The sequence below is a fragment of the Accipiter gentilis genome, chromosome 24 (assembly GCF_929443795.1).
Source record: "Accipiter gentilis chromosome 24, bAccGen1.1, whole genome shotgun sequence".
Taxonomy (NCBI): domain Eukaryota; kingdom Metazoa; phylum Chordata; class Aves; order Accipitriformes; family Accipitridae; genus Astur; species Astur gentilis.
Window position 1 is genome coordinate 3,386,116 of NC_064903.1, and position 20,193 is coordinate 3,406,308.

General features: G+C 37.9%; 1 protein-coding gene across 2 annotated transcripts in view; it reads right to left on the minus strand.

Annotated features, from left to right (window-relative positions):
* Nucleotides 1–1,808: 1,808 nt before the first annotated feature.
* ABCB7 (ATP binding cassette subfamily B member 7) overlaps nt 1,809–20,193 on the minus strand; it is a 40,359-nt gene continuing 21,974 nt past the window's right edge. For both annotated transcript variants that reach the window (XM_049827628.1, XM_049827629.1), the window contains 12 exons: nt 18,871–19,003; nt 18,160–18,428; nt 16,873–16,961; nt 16,702–16,789; nt 15,536–15,710; nt 13,912–14,069; nt 13,201–13,364; nt 12,900–13,029; nt 12,233–12,404; nt 7,370–7,473; nt 5,645–5,752; nt 1,809–2,894 (listed from right to left, as the gene is read on the minus strand). In XM_049827628.1, coding sequence (XP_049683585.1) covers nt 2,676–2,894; nt 5,645–5,752; nt 7,370–7,473; nt 12,233–12,404; nt 12,900–13,029; nt 13,201–13,364; nt 13,912–14,069; nt 15,536–15,710; nt 16,702–16,789; nt 16,873–16,961; nt 18,160–18,428; nt 18,871–19,003 — 1,809 coding nt within the window. In that variant the 3' untranslated portion in view covers nt 1,809–2,675. The remainder of the gene's footprint in view (nt 2,895–5,644; nt 5,753–7,369; nt 7,474–12,232; nt 12,405–12,899; nt 13,030–13,200; nt 13,365–13,911; nt 14,070–15,535; nt 15,711–16,701; nt 16,790–16,872; nt 16,962–18,159; nt 18,429–18,870; nt 19,004–20,193) is intronic.

A 20,193-nucleotide genomic window follows, 5' to 3' on the forward strand; every position in this document is an offset into this window, starting at 1 on the left:
TTAATAAACCTTTGCTAACTGTTTCTGGCAGTTGAGAGATAACTGCACCTTTATAGTCAACCTCACTGCTGTCAGAAACTAAAAAAGATGACAATTGGTGAAAATAAAAGGAAGACTGTAAGCTAGAAGAATTCTGAACTGCCACTACATTAACAAGGCTTCACTTTGCTTCTGCACTCCAAGGATGAAAACAAAAGTCCTTGCATTCAATATACTTTTAAAATAATTTTAAACTGGAGATTGATGCCAGGTTGGGTTTTTTTCACCCATCATTTTAATAGAGATAAAATGAGTAACTAGCAGAAAAGATAGCAAAGGTTTCACTGCCTTTAAGTTACTGTTCCTATATTTGGTTGCAGGGAAGAATAACACAAAAAAAATAAACACTATTTGCAAGTAAGTTTCCAGAAGCACCAAATTCAGTGCTTCCCTAGTGCCCACACTGAGAAATCTTGCATCTGATTTACAAACGTAATTATATCAGTGTAATTATACTGGTATAATTCCCCAGAAACAAAAAGTTATTTTTCAACATCCAAGAGAAAGATTTTTATTTTTAAATTCAACATGAAGAATTATACCAGAATACCTAGTGATAAATAGATATGGTAAATTTCCCTGAAGAGATAAGGCCTAAAAATACCATCCTGTTGTGGTGGGTTGACCCTGGCTGGATGCCAGGTACCCCCAAAAGCCACTCTATCACTCCCCTCCTCAGCTGGACAGGGCAGAGGAAACATAATGAAGTGCTTATGGATCGAGATAAGGACAGGGAGAGATCACTCACCAACTACCATCACAGGCAAAACAGACTCCACTTGGGGAAATAAGTCTAATTTATTACCGATCAAATTGGAGTAGGATAATGAGAAATATGAGAAATAAAACCCAATCTTAAAAACACCTTCACCCCACCCCTTCCTTCTTGCCAGGCTCAACTCCACTCCCAATTTTTCTCCCTCCTCCCTGCCAGTGGCACAGGGTGATGGGGAATGGGGGTTGTGGTCAGTTCATCACACCTTGTCTCTGCCGCTCCTTCCTCCTCACGCTCTTCCCCTGCTCCAGCGTGGGGTCCCTCCCACAGGAGACAGTCCTCCATGAACTTCTCCAACGTGGGTCCTTCCCACGGGCCGCCGTTCTTCACAAACTGCTCCAGCGTCGGTACCTTCCCCAGGCTGCAGTCCTTCAGGAACAGACCGCTCCAGCGCGGGGTCACGAGTCCTGCCAGCAAACCTGCTCCAGCGTGGGCTCCTCTCTCCACGGATCCACAGGTCCTGCCAGGAGCCTGCTCCAGCATGGGCTTCCCACGGGGTCACAGCCTCCTTCGGGTATCCACGGGCTGCAGGGGAATCTCCGCTCCGGTGCCTGGAGCGCCTCCTCCCCTCCTTCTGCACTGACCCGGGGGTCTGCAGAGTTGTTTCTCTCCCATCTTCTCACTCCTCTCTCCAGCTGAAGTTGCTGGTGTGCAGAAACTCTTCCCCCTTTCTTAAATCTGTTCTCCCAGAGGCCCTACCACCATCGCTGATGGGCTCGGCCTTGGCCGGCACTGGGTCCGTCTCTGAGCCGGCTGGCATTGGCTCTGTCGGGCATGGGGGATGCTTCTGGCAGCTTCTCACAGAAGCCAGCCTTGTAGCCCCCCCCTACCAAAACCTTGCCACGCAAACCTGATACACCTGCAGTGTCCCACAAATTGTAAAGACCAAGGTTTCTTGACACTGAAGAAGTTCTGACTATTGAAATGAGGAGATTATTATAGCAACACTTTCAACATTATACAGGTCATTTTCTCATACATTAATGACATAATAGAAATTTATGGAAGTCTTTATTGAATCTTAATTGCTCCCTAAGACCACGACTGAAATAGAAAAAGTGACTGCATTCTGCTTTCACTACTACAGCAGATGTTCAGGATACAGAATCCTGAACTCGGATTTTTTCATTTAAGGGAAACTTCCGAGTCTTCACATTTACATACAACATTTTGTATGTTTTCTGTAAAGTCACACAATATTTTGTCAATTCCAGATTTTTGCCAGCCCTTAAAAATACTGTTAGCTTTCTTTTAGAGTAATACCAAGACATTTCCTGATAGTCCAGTATGGAAGGTGTTTTTGAAGGGCAAGATGGATAATTCCAATATTTAGTTTGCTGCTAGAAGCCTCTAATATGTTGTTGAGGCTTTTCTTATTCTTTAGAAGGAAGAACATTTTAAACCAGAATACCACTGAAGAATTTAAATTGCATCTTCCTCACTAGCAAATGAGTTCAAATTAGCCCAATTACAATTAAAACATGACATATTTATCAACCATTAATGATGAGAAATAACGTAAATCAATGACAAATCTGTTTACAATTTAATAATCCACCTCAAGCGACTACCAGAATTTACCAATGCCTAAAAATTGCCATAAATTACACTCTTAGTTGAGATGTTTAAAGTTTTTGAAAAAGCTCAGCTCTTGCAGATGCCACTGAATATTAGAGTTTTTCTAATGATGTAAAAATAGAACTCTTTTGGTTGAAATTACGTCCCTCTGAGAAACTGTAAAACCCCAAAACTGCAAAACCCAGGAAGTTTTTGAATGCTGACTTAAAAACAAGAGCTGCACTTCATTGTTTGTCATCTTGTGCATTTTTAACCTGTTCAGAAGATTAATCCAGGATCATACTTAGCATGAACAGTTTCCACAGCCTTTCACACTATTGATAATTTCTTCTTCTAGTTTCTTCCTTTCATCCTCTTTGGACATCCGATTATTTCTCTCTTCCCAATTTGGATTGTTATGATTATTTAGTACTTTGCTGCTCTGTGTATGCCACATTTCATAATAGAGACTGTTAGGACTTGCAAGGAGGTCTGCATGTCTACCACGTTCCACAACTTTACCCTGTAAAAGAAGGAGGGTAGAGTCAGTAATCAGTATTACCAGATCTTTAGGCACATAAATGCTGCCAACATATGGTCCACAGTTTTACAGTATAGATGATGGCAATTAGTAATGAGAAAGAGCTTGGGACAGCAACGAAAGACTGAACATGTGGTGCACTGAATTGTGTGTTACACTGCAAGCTGAAAACAAGAGCTGTGTTCTTCTCAACCCTGCCTAAGTGGGAACACAGATGCCTTTTGTCCATCTGGACAAAATTTAAAACCCACCAACATGGAAAGTTTTACTATCTAACCCAGAAGAGCTACTTAAAGTAAATGTAGACCTCTACATGAGGAGCAAGGTGTTAAACTACTCGTGCAAAAGTCACATGAATGTACCAAAACAAATATGTATTCGTCTTTGCTTGGTAACAAACACAGTTACACTAAGAAGCTAGAAGAAAAGAGCATACAGAGAGGGACTTGTACTAGATAAGCAAAACACATTTAAAAATCAAATCCTAAAAACAATTAGTGTAAATTGTGCTTTTAGATGGGTGCTCAGCAACTTGTGTCATTGCAATTGCTGTCATGAAAATCGAGTGAGCAGTTCAGTTCATCTGTGCTATTCTCAAGAGCAAAGATGATTTATTGACTATCATTATGGAAACGGAAAGGACGAGTTGGAGAGGAGAACTCAAATCCTACAGACAGTGAAACAGCACTACTCTTCAAAAAACCAGACTCATCTTTTTACTTTGAGATACACATTTACATTCACTGACTTCAAATTAAAATAATGTATTCATTCTCCAGCTATTCTTTCTTTTGGGAAAAGACAGAATTATACGGACAACTACATGGATTTTATATTAGTTCTAAATTCTGATCTACAATTAAATCTACCTCCTTGTGACAGCTGCTGATGAACATGCTGGGAAAAAAATTGGGTCTTGTCACTTCTATTACTAGTCATGCTGGTGGAATCTGAACAAACATACACTTGACCAACAAAACTGCAGAATTTATTAAAAAACTTCAAGCGGTTAATTTAGAGAGTTCATTGTAGTAGAGGCTAGGCTTTTGAATTATGGCCTTTTTTAATAACTCTTGAACAACCATCCAAAAAGTAACTTCTCTGTTCAGTTTCACAGCATTAAGATCAATATCATTAATACAATGTTTACTCACTCAAGAGTTATTCTGATTTTACCTAGGCAAAGGTGCTGAAATTGTGATGCTGTATTTCCATTGCTAAGCAAAACCAGTCGCAATCATCTTGTCTCATCTCCACTACTGAGCCTTATTTATCTGGTTGCCAACATAGTGCTCATCAATCAAGCTGGGATGACAAGAGGCAACTTTCTGCTGAGCAAACGTCAATGATGCCTCATGAAGCAGTCGGGCACTAAAAGTGATGCACCACGCTGCCTTACTCATTCACGATCTTTATTACACTAACATCATTCATGAAAGTGAGCACCCTAGCTGTTTTACAGTTTTAGGTTGTGCTTTTATTTTTAATTTAACAGTTACACTACAACACAAAACACACTCTTAGTAAGCTGTGAAAACTTGCATCAAAAACAAAAAGTCGCAGATTGCCTTATAACATGTTAAAAAACATTTGCAAGATGTTTTAACATGCAGTTACATAAAGGATACACCTTAGGAAATGATTTTTCAGCAAAAGCTGAAAAAACAAGCAGACCAAAACCAAACAAAAACTCCACAGAGCAGAGTGATTTATTCCATGACTTCATTTTGAGATTGATATGAAACTGAGATTTGTATAGCAAAGATAGTCATGAATGTCACCATTTCATAAGATTTTGTTCTAACTCCCCATGAAATCACGTAATGTACTGCAGCAATAATTTATTTTCTTTTAGATATGCATATTTTAGTCACTAAAAACACCTATGATCACAAGCATATTAATAGCAACTGAAAAAAACCCATGTTAAATTTATCTCTGCATTCATCATCAGCATATTAGGGCACTGTATTTTCAGCATTATCAGTTAAAAGAGTAGCTATGAAGTTATAAAGACACTTGTTTATTTTAAATCTATGGCCAGATATGGGTAATAGAGAAAAAAAATGGACGCAGGACAGACTGAATATGAGGTAACAGCTGAATAGCGATATTAGTAAATCAAAAGTTGAAACTTTACTTCCCCCCCGAAGCTTACAGAAAGGGAATAATCACACTTTTCTACAGGTACAATAGAGAATGGTGTTCAGATTTATAACAATTAGATTGAACAATCCTACAATAGTTTTATCTGCATGGAAACAGAACAAGCTGTCCTCTCTCTTTCCATTGACAGAAAAAAAACAATGGATGTATGTGAAAAATAGACACTCACTGAATAATGAGAACGAAGCATAAATTGGGGGAACACATTAGGAAACCTAATCTAAATTAGATTAAAAACATGCAACAGTAAGCCAGTCCCAGAGCATCAAGTGAAATTTGTCACAATCCCTATAAAGAACATGTAATTAAATTAACTACGCAAATGAAGTAAAAATACAACATACAAGACAGTCACACATGCAAATTTCTGCAACTGATAAGCTGTTAGTTGCAAAGAGAAATATTTAAGAAGCAAAGCTTGGGCTAGAATTTTCTAACACGGTTCATTTCCAAAGAAAGAACTTTCAGTAGCTTGGTGGGAGTAAAATATTTCAAAAGGACACAGACTCTCTTAAGCAAATGCTAACATTATGTGAAAATTACACATCACAGGGTGATCACCTCACCTGATCCAGCACAATGATTTCATCTGCATCAACTACTGTTGACAACCTGTGGGCAATGAAAACCGATGTTCGGTGTTTCACCATGTCCCTCATGGCACTGAGAATATTCTGCAAGATTAAAAGAGAGACAAACTCTTACACACTCCTAGGTGGCATGAAGAGAAATAAAATGCTATCTGGAAATATGCAAATTACTGTAAATAAGTTTTGAGAAACATCTCCAGTACTGCTATAGCTTCACAGTAAGAATCACCTATGAGTATCTACAGAAGAAATAGAATCCCAAGCACAAAATATCCGTGGCTCTGATAAAGTCCTCAAACTGCAAAAAAAGCTTGTATCCATAGAAAAATGCAGATACCCAAGGGACAAAGGAAGGGAAGTGTTACTTGATTTCAGGAAAGAATTCCCTATGCAGCCATGCAACAAAAGCAACATAAACAGCAGTAAAGGCATGTGAAAATAGTAACTAATAATAATACTTTCCAATCAATGAAAGCTGAAGAAAAAATCCCTCTCAATATCATGCCAATGTGGAACATAAAGTTAAAGCAATCCTGGGAATTATCTATCTATCTATCCACTGCTTCCTTTGCGAGCAGTCCCCCACCTTCCCAAACAGCATTCAGATGCAAGCAGCACTAACTGGGAATTTGTGCCCTCACTACAATAAGTGAAGTGTCCACTTTATTTTCCTCAAAAACGCTTGCCTTTGTCAGAAAGCATTTCTATTGCCAGACATACTTCTGTGGAAAGGACTCGTTTTCATTTGCTGTCTTTCAAGTGCAGTTCTGCTGTGAAACTTTCAGCTTTCCTTATGATTCTTGCAATAAATACAGCAAAACAAAAGGGAGAAATAATCCAAGTAGTGTTCTGTAGAATTGTGTATGTTATGAACATTTCCGGCCCAATAAGGAAACTGTATTATATTTGAATGCTGTACTATATAGATGTACAGTTTGTGCTCAGATTTTTTTGTATCTGGAAAATGAAAGTAATTTAGTGATTACAGGTCAATAAATTTGCTCAATAATCTGCGTAAGTGAATACAAACATAGCTCTAGTTTTTGATGACATTAGTTTGTGAAATTACTGCCAGTGCTGAGAGTTTTGTGTTTAAGCAAAGATGTAGTTATAAAGCCTGATGCAGTTACTGTGGTTAGTGTCATGACATCTATGTCACAATGCTCTTATGTTTCACAGCCCTTCCTGTGAAATGAATACAAATTAATACCAGCACTGCAGGTTACACCTACCTGATTTGCATCTCAGAAAGATGCTGCACAACAAGCAAGAGGTTTTCTGTTCTGCGTTATGTCACAATTATTTATAAGACATTTTTAATGAATGGTAAATATCATCTAAACACCTTTTAAAGCGGACTGGAAAGCTTCACACTTCATGGCCACATGAGGTATTTGCAACAGTTTCAAGAGATGAACTTTTAATGGTGAATGGGACCTCAATAGAACAGAAAATATACCCAGAGACAGAGTTGGTATTCTTATTCTTCACTATGTCTCAAGGTAGACAGACTCAGCATCTCTGCTCTAGCCTTTAGGAAAAGGGTTTAGACATAGGATCTCTTAATAATAATACCAGGAAAACATATGATAGGAAACTGGCAAAAAGAACAGAATTCTTTGAGAGGAAAAGAACAAGGAAAAAGCATCAGAATCAGATATCATTACACCATTTTTATTTATTTTTTTAATCCCCATTTACCTCTTCTGTAATTGAATCTAAAGATGATGTGGCTTCATCATAGAGAAAAATAAGTGGCTCCTTTAACATTGCTCTAGCAATTGCAACTCTTTGCTTTTCTCCTCCTGAACACGGGGGGAAGGCAGAGAGGGGGGAAAAAAATAGATGAAGTTACAATCATGATATTCTAAATTCAACAGCAGACATAACTGTTTTGGGTTTGGGTTTTTTTTTTTTTTTTAAAATATACATCACACTTGCTACTGATACAGGTCTGAACAAGTTACATAAGATATCACAGAAGTTCCTGCTCCCTGGTAAATCCAAAGGGATTCAAGATTGCTTATCCTTTTAGAAAAGGACAGAGAACTACTTTGTATATGCTACAAGGCAAGAGCCTCATACAGGTAACTAATTACTATGTACAGTAACTCACTCTATACACCAGGGAGTATGAGCTCATTTACCTGGTCTAAGCTATGCCCCATACAATAACTTTGCATACACACCCCCTGTTTTTCTCTCGTAAATAATGCTCTGTCCATACCTGCTGTATTTGATTTCAGGCATCTTGCACACACATTTTTTCTTTCAGGTGTCTCCCTGAAATTCATCTAACTTTCCACTCCATAATGGCCCAGGTTTAAAGAGTCCATACCTAACAGCTTTAACCAGCAGATTTCACTACAGAACACAATTATATGGTACTGAAAACCACCTTCATTATGCAACCTACTGCCTGTTGGTTTCTGATGTAACCAAGTTTCAGACTAGTTTCCTTCTTTCACAATTCTTACAGCCAACATCTACTCAAGAGTAACTTAGGACAACTTCTACAGACAGGAAAACATGCGCATTTGAGAACTTAAAACCTGCTAAACACCTGGTATGCAGTGCAAACGTTTCACATTTGTGCACCTGTCCTGCTTTGCTTTATTCAAGACTTCAAAACATTCCATTTCATATCATTATATTCTCGTTAATGTTCCATCCTATCAGGTGAGAACATGCTTTAATAAACCATTTAAAAGGCTGCTAGTAATGTGTCCTGGTTTCAGCTGGGATAGAGTTAATTTTCTTTCTAGTAGCTGGTATAATGTTATGTTTTGGATATAGTATGAGAATAATTTTGATGACACACTGATGTTTTCTGTTGTTGCTCAGTACTGTTTAGATTAAATCAAGGATTTTTCGGCTTCTCATGCTCAGCCAGCAAGAAGGCTGGAGGGGCACAAGAAGCTAGGAGGGGACACAGGCAGGACAGCTGACCCAAACTGGCCAAAGGGATATTCCATACCATGTGCTTTTCTTAGACTAGAAGTGTAAGAAGCCTCACCCAACTTAAAAAAATATTAAACAGATTCAGAAATGAACCTAATATATACCTTTTAAACAATTTAGGGAGCCATTCTACTATTCAGAAAACTACAGAGATTCAAAGTAATAGATACTGTGCTTTTACAGAGCTACTGAAGAACTCGAAGATATGCATTTGACATCTCCAATCCATTAAACAACCAAACCATTTCTGGCCATTACAACTCTCATTGTCAATGAAAATATTGATCTAACAAAAGCACATGGGATACAGTGGACACGTTAGCTCCACATTCCAACCTAAACCCACAAACTGGCACCCGCAAGCAAAAGCCCACAGAATCAAAGCTGCATTTAGGATCAATTCAATGCACAATTTAAGGAAGCCCAAGATGAGCAGACATTTCTGACAGCATTAGCCTAAGACTCCTGTACCTTGACTGTAAACATTAATGAGCTTGTTTATTACTATTGTTTTCCAGTACTCATCTAATTTGTTGAAAATAAGAAACTGAAGCTGCTACTTCAATGGCAGGTGCCCACTCTGAGCAGTTTTTCTATCAACTCAGAAATCTAGTCTTTCTCCTGGGAAGTATTTTACATACTCTTTTTTTCCTTTAAATACAAACAAAACAGGAAAAGGTCACGCTTCCCTTCACTTTCTAAACACTTGTTAAAGCACTGTTAGATGGGTGCTCATGACCATCATAGCGGCAGCCCAAAATGAAGGATGGAGTAAAGGCATAACCCATTTTCAGAAAGGCTCTGTTAAAGGAGTCTTGAGGTCAGAAGGAAACTCCAACACACCCACACACACTTCTCCAGATTTAGAATGGGACATAGAATCATTTAGGTTGGAAAAGACCTTTAAGATCATCAAGTCCAACTGCAAACCTAACATTCAAGTCCACCACTAAAGCATGTCCCTACGTGTCACGTCTACACGTCTTTTAAATACCTCCAGGGATGGTGACTCAACCACCTCCCTGGGCAGCCTGTTCCAATGCCTGACAACTCTTTTGGTGAATAAATTTTTCCTAAAATCCAATCTAAACCCCAACATAAGGCTAAGGCTTTGAGCAACCTGATCGTGAAAGATGCCCTGCTCATGGCAGGGGGGTTGGTCTACATGATCCTTAGAAGGTCCCTTCTAAACCCAAACCATTTTATGCTTCTAGAAAAGCCAAGACATTTCAAATCTATTGTTAGTCAAATCCTCTTTCTAGAAATTACTAGTTTGGGGAGACAGGCAGCACAAGAGAAATCTTTCATCATTATCACAGTTCTCTACAGTTCTGCCAGTACCTATTTTGTATCTTCTACTCACTCACCCACATTTGTGCTTCACGTATTTTATTTCCCTTCTAACCTTCCCTGTATTCCCCTTTTGCAAATGTGCATGCTTTCTCCTGCACATACATTCTGGATACAGAATGTAACCTCTGATCCTCTGTTTCAAAGAGACCAGGACTCCTGACTTCAGCAGCTGCACAGTAAGAAATACCACACGTAGCTTGCAGTCTTTGCAACAGGCAGCATCTCTGCCTGAACATGCTGCATTCCTGCGATCCTGCCTCTGGACCCCCACCAGCCCCACATCCCTCAAAGGTCCCTACATCTCAGTACCGTTCTCGAGGAAACTCAGTACCTTGAAGTTTCCAAACTCATTGAGATAAGTTTCTCTCTCCTGTAGGGCCATGTCTCATTCGCAAGGGAGTAGAGCAGCCTGCCCTCGACCACTCCACCCTACATGCGAACGAAAACAGCTGACCTGTTCTTTGGTCTACCAATAAATGGTGTCTTGTACACGGAGTCAGAGCGGAAGAAAATTAAGCTCTGCCACACATTTTTACAGTTTGCCAAACAGTAACACTCTGTATTCAGCAGAAGTTGTTTAGCAAGACACGTCCTACATGTTACCACAGTGATATGGCCTCTCCTCAGGCAGAGCTGTAGTTATGCATGTACTGCACTTTCTCTACTACTAGTCCCTGCACGCAATTCAGCGTAACTCTACCTACCTTGTCAAAATCCTCCCAATATTTAAATGACCTCACCCTTACCTAAACACCTTTAAGACTATATTAGAAAAAGATACCAAACCAATACAAAAAAACTGTGCCCCATCACTGCTTGTATTGGCTAGCAATTTTAAGCAAAACTATAGTGTGTTTTGCTTTTTCAGAACAAGACAACATGAAATGGTTTTAATAAACTTTGCAAATGCACCTTCTTCTCGTAGTATCCACCAAGGAGAGGAACCAAACCCATCAGTGAATTAAGTGGGGAAACCTCATGAAATGAGTATCCCACTTTATCTTGAATCAAATACCTATTAAAAAAACCTGTAAGAGCTATAAAGAAGATAAAGACTTATTTAAAATATAATAAAATAACCTAATAGTAATATATCCTTCAACCAAACCAGTAATTTCATTTTTGTTTCATTCAGTGCACATTTAGTAAGCATTACATTTATGCGATTATTAGCTTTGTCTCAACACAACTTCAACTTAAGAGATTTGAGATGGAAAGCATTCCAGTGGAATCTAGCTACTACCTAAAAAGTTATACTTAAACTCTGTATTTTTAAAATCCCATGTCCCCTCAATAAATAAAAAAACAAAACCAGAAAAAGGACATGGGAAATTATTTGGATATTTCCCAGTTTCCATGTGATCCCTCATTTTACATTATAAGTCTGCCATAGGAAGAATGTTTGCTTTCAAGCATCATCTTCCCTACGAACAACTGTATGTAATCTTAATATTAGAGGCAGCTGTAGAGGAGTAAAGTGAATTTCTTGCAAGTGTGACCCTGAAAGGCTAGCATGACTAGCAAAGCCTGGCTAAATGCCCTGATATGATCTTTCTAGTCTAGAACAGTTACGCTGTTTTATAAAGTGCATACCCAAATACAGAGGGACTTTGAGAACCTAAACTCATGCTTTTCTTGTTTCAGCACCGAGGTTGTATAATATAAATCCACAGCTTGCAGATATGCAGACACCATTTTCACGTTGTTTCTCACACAATTCATGGGTAAGAAACACGTAAGACATGAAGGCCCTTTCATTACCATCAGGGTCCAAAATGACTATGCTGCAACAATATATCCCATTGCCTTACTTACTATCAACAGCTAAAACAAAACACCACCTAACTTTCAGCTGTTACAAGTTCAGATTTAAGAACTCAAATTTGGAATGCCTATGAATATATATAAGCATATCACATCACACATGGAAAGCACACATACATAAAGTTCCCAATTCTATTCACACACATTCTACTACCAAAACAGATTATGAGAAAGACCACTTTTACTTAGATGCATCTACATGCTTACACATGAACTCATTTAATGCTATCCCCTGAAAATACATTCCTTTAAATATCCTGTAGACTACAATTGCCTTAAAGTACAGCTCTTCATATTAATATTTAGCCTTACAATTATGTTATAATGTAAATAAGCTAAAAGCAAGTCAGACTGAGGAATAGACTATGCATTGAACTTTGAAGGTAGCAAAAGGGGTACAAAGAACTTGTGCGCTTAAGAACCTACCCGAGAGCTTGAGTCCTCGTTCACCAACCTGAGTGTTGTAACCATTTGGCATTCGAAGAATGGCATCGTGAATTCCTGCCAATTTTGCTACTGCATACACCTCTTCTGGTGTTGCACTGATATTGCCATAGACCAGATTGTAATAGATAGTGTTATGGAAGAGAACAGCATCCTACATGGATGGAAAGAATATTTTAAGCAAGAAACCATGAAAACAGTTTAAAAACTGTCCTCAATCCATGAAAGAAATCAATACAGAGTAGCTTACATTTTTCTACAAAGCCTGAAGGTAAAAGTATTTGGGGAAATTTCTTTCCCCAAAAATGGGATTAATACATTTTGTGTCCTAAAAACATATATGTCATGCATACTTTTACCACTTTGCTAAGTCATTATGGGTGGTAATCAACTATAAAGCTAAATCACTTAAAGCTGGAGGCAGTTTCTCATGAAGAGGCTTTAAAACATTTCAGAAATTGGATCTATATGATGATGCACCTAAGAACATAATATTTCCGGCAGGGGGTTAGGGGGGAAACAAGCATGGTGACTTTCAAAGGAACTAGACAATACCACTGCACTAGGATTGGCCTTCATTGAACCATTGTCAGAATACTGAGAATTACTATTACAATGGATTATTTGGGGAGAATGAAAGATGGTATACCTGAGGTACAACTCCTATTGCCTTTCTCAGACTTTCCAAACTGACATCTTGTATGTTCTGTCCAGCAACATAAATATTTCCTTTCTGAGGCTCATAGAAACGAAATAATAATCTCACAATTGTGCTTTTCCTGAAATTGAAAAGAATTGAAGCTAATACTACATTCTTGGTTTGCCATTTACAATCTCCAAACAGAACTGATGTCACGAACAGAAATAATAAAAAGCAAAACACAAGAACAAATGCATTTAAGAAACAAATTTCTGCATCATTGATTGGTGTATTTAGTCCATTTACCCACCCTGACCCACTACCTCCTACAATGGCCACTTTCTTTCCTGCAGGGACTTCAAAAGACACTCCAGCAAGGACTTTCTGTCCCTCAAGGTATTCAAAATGCACATTATCAAAGGCGATGGCAGCAGTCTGTGGTGTGATCTGCAGGGGTGGAGCCAGCTCTTTGTCCTATTAAAAGAAGAGTCCCACTTTATATGCTGCCCAGAAAGTATCTCAAGCAGTTCAGTAAGCTGAGCAGTCCATTTCCTAGCTCAGAAAAAGGCAAATAGACACTCTGGCTTGGATATGTTGAAAATAATTATAATCCGCCACACAAGTGAAATTGGTTTGTTCCTCCTTTTGCCCAAAGGAGGTAAAAATTTCTGCTGTAAACACTCTGCTTCACAACTGCTTCTGCAGTAATAAATTCTGCATCATTAATTACAAATAAAAATGCAAGCACAAGGCATGAATACTTAAAATAAAAAAAAATCTCAATATAAACACAGCTTCCATGAAGCAACTTTTGCTGTCACTTAAAGGTTCTGCAAGAAAAAAGCTGCTGCTATTGCACTAACTGCACTTGAAGAGGAAGCAGAACGGTATCCTTACACCACACCTCTTTCTTGAATAGAAATTAAACCTGGAAGGTAACAAACAGGGTGAAACGATGGCATCGCCAGAAAACAGCCCTATTAAATACCCAGATACTTTAGGAAAATAAGCTACTACTTACTTTAATTTTGGTATCTACACTGAGAAGTGTAAACAAGGTATTCATATCTATAAGTGCTTGTCTTGTCTCTCTGTATACTGTTCCCAGGAAGTTTAGGGGAAGAGAAAGCTGGAACAGCAATCCATTCACCATTACTAGATCTCCAACAGAAAGGCTGCCTTAAGACAAAATGGATGTGAGAGAATAAGGAGACTTGAAGGGTTGTCTTGTTAGGAAGCACCAAAAGATTTTAAGAAAATAATCAATTCTAGTTTCTTTTATCCCATTTCTAAACCCAGATGTTTAAATAGTAAACAAAATGCATTCCCAGAAGATCTGATTTTTATATAGAAAGGTGCCTGAAACAAATAGCAATGTTTGTGTGGATTTCACTTTTTTTTAAAAGTTATAATAGCACCTGGAAAATAAGACAAGCAGCATATCAGGAAATTCATGGAAAACATCAGATTGTAAAGTTGTAAATTCCACAGAGAGAAATATAAAGGGGCCTAAATAAGTTAGAAGGGGAGGAACTAATATATGAAAGCAAGAATAAGGAAAGACAATCTTAAGTACATTTACAGACAAATCCAAATGATAGAATTTGTCATGATCAAGAGAGAGGACTTTCATACTATATACAACAGAACTGCTAAAACATATAGTGAGAACCTCTGGGCAGCTTAATATCAAATACGCTGATCAAGGGAAAACTCAGGATGACATACTAGCTAAAGGTAAGTGCCGGGTCAGTTCAGCTCAAGCAGTCCAGAAAGATGATTTAAAGCCATATTTCTATCATCCTGCTTAAAGACTATCCTAAATTTTCTTAAGGACAGCCATAAACTGCACCTACTGACTTATCTATTCACAGTGTAACTCCACCCTGTCCTGGCATCCCTTAAAAAGAGCAAAGCAGATGCAAGAAAGACAACATGATGTAAAGGTCTACCCTTCAAACACATCTGGATGCTAACGATGTTTAAAAGCATCATTATTTTTACTCTAAACCCACCTTGCTTTAGCTGAGCCTCATCCCAATACTGCACTCATCTACTGTATTTGAAGCTTGTACTGTGTCTTCCTAAACAAGCAGGCTTTACTTTATGTAGTAAGTTAAACAAATACAGATGAACACTCTAACATGGAAAAAATTGTTTTAATAATGTGCCCTTATTAATGGAAGGAAAGTGAAGGACACTGGTAATAAAACTACTGGAGACAAAACACACTGGTATATACACATTGGGGAAAAGTTCTGAATCTTGCCAACATGGGAAAGAAAAAGGGCAAAAAGAAAGGATCTTTGTAGAAGGTCCACAAAGTATTTGTATTTATGTAAGTGTCTTTCACAACCTTTCAAGAGAAACTTCCCGAAGTTAGATTTTTCTTAGGATCTTTCTCTAACTGCTAAACTTTTAAAACATTTCTAATAAAATCATAATAGTTACTAATATATATTATATATTTATGTATCATGGAATTAACAGTACTCCAAGAAGTGAAGCAGAAATCCCCCGAACTCAAGCAAAAGCTCTCAAAATGAACTATCACATCAACAATAAGTTAATTTTAATTAACACCTCTATTACAGATGAATTAAGGTAAAGGAGAGCCATTTTTAGCTTATAGACAGATGAGTTACCTGCAATAATGCCCTGGCTAGCAAGCACCATGATGGCCGTTAAGCCAATGCTAAATATAGCACTTTGTCCAAAGTTCAGGAGAGCTAACGTAGAGGTAGTCTTCAGGGAGGCATTTTCATAGGTCTTCAAGAACTGATCATACCGTTGGGCTTCATATTTTTCATTATTGAAATACTATGATATACACAAAAATAATGTTACATTCTCAAACATACTAGACTGCATATTTAACTAGTTATAAAATTCAGTATAAACATGCTACATGCACAGATACACACACAACCCCTCTTCAACACTTCCAACAACTAAAGAGAAAAGAAGATACAAGATTAGTGTGTGAAAACAAAAACCATGAGCAAACCCCAGCCCGTTCTGCACTGGGAAAGGAGACATCATGGCGATCCCTACCATACTCATATTCTAGTAACACTGGGTGTCTGTCTTGCAGAACTTCTACCCAATTAATATCAAAACCAAACACCAGCTGCCACTAGATACTAAAAATGAGGAAAAGCTACTGTCCTTTATGGACTAGAACATCCTTGTTACTGTGATGATGGCAAATTCTCTAGAACAGTACTTCTCACACAACGTCTACTTCTAGGTCCTCCTTCACAGATAACTTCACTGCCTATCTTTCCAGTTCTATCTCTCCTATTAAAAGCAGCATAAAATAAGCATGAGCCTAGACAATTTCAAAGTTGTCCACAGGACTTTTTAAGAGTAGCAGTAGAAGAACCAATAGAGACCTGTTCTTTCATGTGAATGTTGCAATGGAGTGCTACAAACCGCAATAGGTAAATGAAAACAGTACACATGGTCATTTGAGAAGACAATATATTGCTGACATTCAGAAGACAATTTTGCAATCAAGTGAAGAGAAGCTTCTTCAAGACTCTAAGTTTACATTTTGCAGAAACCAATGGTCAAGGTGATTCAGTCATGAAAGGAACTTCTCACTCTTTATTAACAAAGAGATTTTTTTCAAGCCCCACTAACAACTTCCATTCTACTGTGTCAGTATCATGTACTACTCTTCAAATGAATAATGTTTTAAAAATAAGCTATAGCTCCAAATACGTAGCCCTATAAAAAACAAATCTTATGACTCTCCTTAGGCTGACAGAAGTAAGACAAAGAGGCTAGTAGTAACAATTGGTCTTACCTTCACAGTCTCATAATTTAGTAGCGAGTCAATCGCAGCATTACCTGCATCATTATCTGCTTTGTTCATTTCTATTCGAAACTTAGTCCTGTAAAATGAAGGCTTAATATAGTCAAGAGTTCAGGCTAAGGCAACACTAAGCACCTCGATGAATCTGAGGGCATGCCTTACCTCCACTGCGTAATTCCTATCGTGAATGCTGCATAGGCTCCTAGTGTCCCCAGAGTTACTAAAGCAAACTCTGCACCACATTTGTAATACTAGAATATTTTAAATAAGAGAAAAAAGTCATTATAGTTCTCAAAACTTCACTGTTGTCTCAAAATTATGACAGCTTAGCACGAGACAAGAACTCTGAAGGACCCTCCCAACACACTCCCTGCTCTGAGCAGCTTAAGACTAAATACTGGCATAAATTCAAAAGGAAAGTAGCAAGGAAAAGGGTATTGATAAAAAGGTTGGAGGAGATAACCAAGATCTAGTGTATAACATAATATTGTAAAATTATTTTTGCCATTATAAAACTTAACAGTTGCTGATGTTTGTGCTGTTATCACAAATAAGCATTTGTTTACCTGCCTTTTGGGTGGATTTTGAAAAAACCTGAAGACTGCAGAAGAAGAAATAAATGACCTTGCAAAAGAATTTATGAAGCGTTTTCTCTACTTCAGGGTACATCAGGAGAGAAAAGCCGTAAGAAGAAAAATGAAAGCATCATGGCAGGTTGGCTGACAGCCAGCTTGAATTTGCAACTTCCAAAGGTTATAAAATTTAACCTGATATCAACAGGGGTTTTAACTCATATTGTTACATTCAAATTAGATTAAGTCCTTCTAAAAAGAAGGGGAATAAACAGAAGATTCTTGCTTTTAATTTAGTCTAAGCTACATAATCAAGATTTAGATTTTAGCATATAAATATCTAAAGATGCTGATTTCAAAGACAGTAAGTGTGATTTAGGAAAAAAAAAAGTTTAAAATTGAGCTTGTTAAGCTTAAAACCTGCAAGAAGCAGCCTATTTTCCAAAAGATAAATTTCACTTTTAAGTTCTGGAAAAGAGAAGACCAGTATTCAGAAGAGAGCCAATAATCACGCCCTCCTCTGTCCTCAACACACTAAGACACAACTTTCCTGGACGCACATATTCTTCTTCCTCAGTATTTACCCAGACATATTTGACACTGTGTGCACAGTTTACTCTTCTGATTTCATTTTTTCAACAATTCGGAAGAAAAACATTAAAAACTATCTACATAAATACCACTGGCTGAAGACAGGCATTAAATGTGAAAATATTTGAATATTATGGATTGCTCTCCTTTACAGTAGTTGCTTTCACAACCACCTTGTAAATTCAGTTATTACTATTATTAATACTCAGTAGACTTTGGTAACAAAAAATATCAATGTATTATTCCTAAATGTGACAATTCCAACTCATGAATAAACAACACTCACCAGAATTCCACTGACTAGTGCCACTTCAAACATTGTCGGTCCCAGATTAAATACTAAAGCGCTAAGAACAAAACTGATGCCTCTTGTTCCTCTGTCGATGGTTTTTGACAGAGCTCCGGTTTGCCTACTTAGATGGAACGCCAAATCCAGGTTATGAAGGTGCAGAAAAACATTCTTTGCTATCCTTCTGATTGAATTTTGAGCTACTTTCCCAAATACTGCATTTCTAGCTTCATTAAATAACGCTGCCCCAGCTCTTGAGATACCATCTAAAAAAAGATGAAAAAGTTTACAAAATGAAAATAATTATATTTCCAACTTCCCTTCATGCATGAAATTACATTAGACTCCTTCTTTCTATATTTTCAACTTTTTTAGTTCAAAGGTAATTTATACTTAATTGGTCCAAAACTTTATGCTTTTTTCCATTTATAAACCATTGTGCACACATTTTAGATCAGTTTCTTTTGCAGCTGGTTATAAAAAAGGGTAGGATTTATAATCAAGAATCGTTTCTATAAGCATCATTTCATTTTTTAATTGGTATACCAGAAGCGAGGTCACAGAACATTGGAAACAGACATCAACACAGAAGTGACTATGAAATAACCATCCTAGATGCTTAGCAGTGCAAAGGTTAGAAGCCCAGCTATCCCACTCCTTCACTGAAGAACATCAACACTTGTCAACAGATTTGGGACTACCACTTACAGCCAATGAGAACAGCAGTTGCCACAGTTGCCACTGTATTTGGTGCAGCATCCAGGTTGAGTATGTTTCCAGATACCTGGTTGAGGCCGTCTACTGCATATTTAAACATGAAGGGAACCAATATATTCATGGCCTAAAAGCGTAAGAACAGCAATTAGTCCATATGCATTAAAACACGTATCTATGTAGTGTGACTTTTTTCTGAAATTGCTCTACTGTTATATTTAGCTCTTAACCACTTAGCGCGGGTGAGATGGCTCTTTTGATTTCAAACACAATATTCTCCATACTATTAAGTCTTTACTCCTGGGACTGCAGGGTTAGTTCGTCTCTCTTATGTGCTCCTTTTACGTATCAATTTCTATCCTAAACAAATTGTACACTGCAAAGGCACTGAAACCGAGGCTGAATACTCAGTACAGCAACGGCAAGACTAGGAAACTAATCAAGTAGCAGACACTGCATGACGCATACTCACAATGCTGCTAAATTATGTCATCATTACACATTGTTTGCTCTTTGTGATACTGGCAATATTCAGTATGAAGAACTACCACTACAAAAGAAAGAACTCGCCCACATATTGCTAACACCAGGTCAGTCAAGATGTATTAAACCAAAGCTCTAGGGAAGACAAAGAAAAGAAGTTAACCTATTCATAGTCTCATCTGACTGTTAATACTACCTTAATATTTAAATAATGCTTTCCATTTGCAACATCACTATAAACATTAACTTAGTATCTACATATAACACTAGCATTTGGCACAGCAGCACAAAAGACTTTCCATACAGTCTATAAAATGCTACAAATTACTTTAAAAATACGAGCTTTCAAACAAAATACCAAAGTCTTCCCTCCTGTGCCTCCCCTATGAAATACACTAAGCTGGGGGCAGGGGGGGGGGGGGCGGGGAGCAGAAAGACTACCAAATTCTCAGTACAGCGTAAGCTAGACAACTCCTGAGAGGAGACAGATGAGATCTGAGGAGCATCTAGGTGAGATTATTACTGGTTAGTTTGTGACTGAAAAAAAGAAAACGGCTGAAAGATCAGGTCCTACTTCAAAAACATTCTTCTGAAATTTATCCAGTGCAAGCCTGAGAGTCGTTCAGCAACAGCTCTCCTTTTAATAGATTGGAATTGTGGAAATCTCCATTAAAAAAAAAAGACCCGAGGTTAGCACTATCTGCAGAAAGCCAACAAATACCATCAAAGCAGCAGTATACAATAATGTCTGATAACTTCAATTATACACAGCAGACGAACAGGTTACTGTCATTACATGCTTAAACCTTAAGCATAAAGCCCCACAAAGAACTG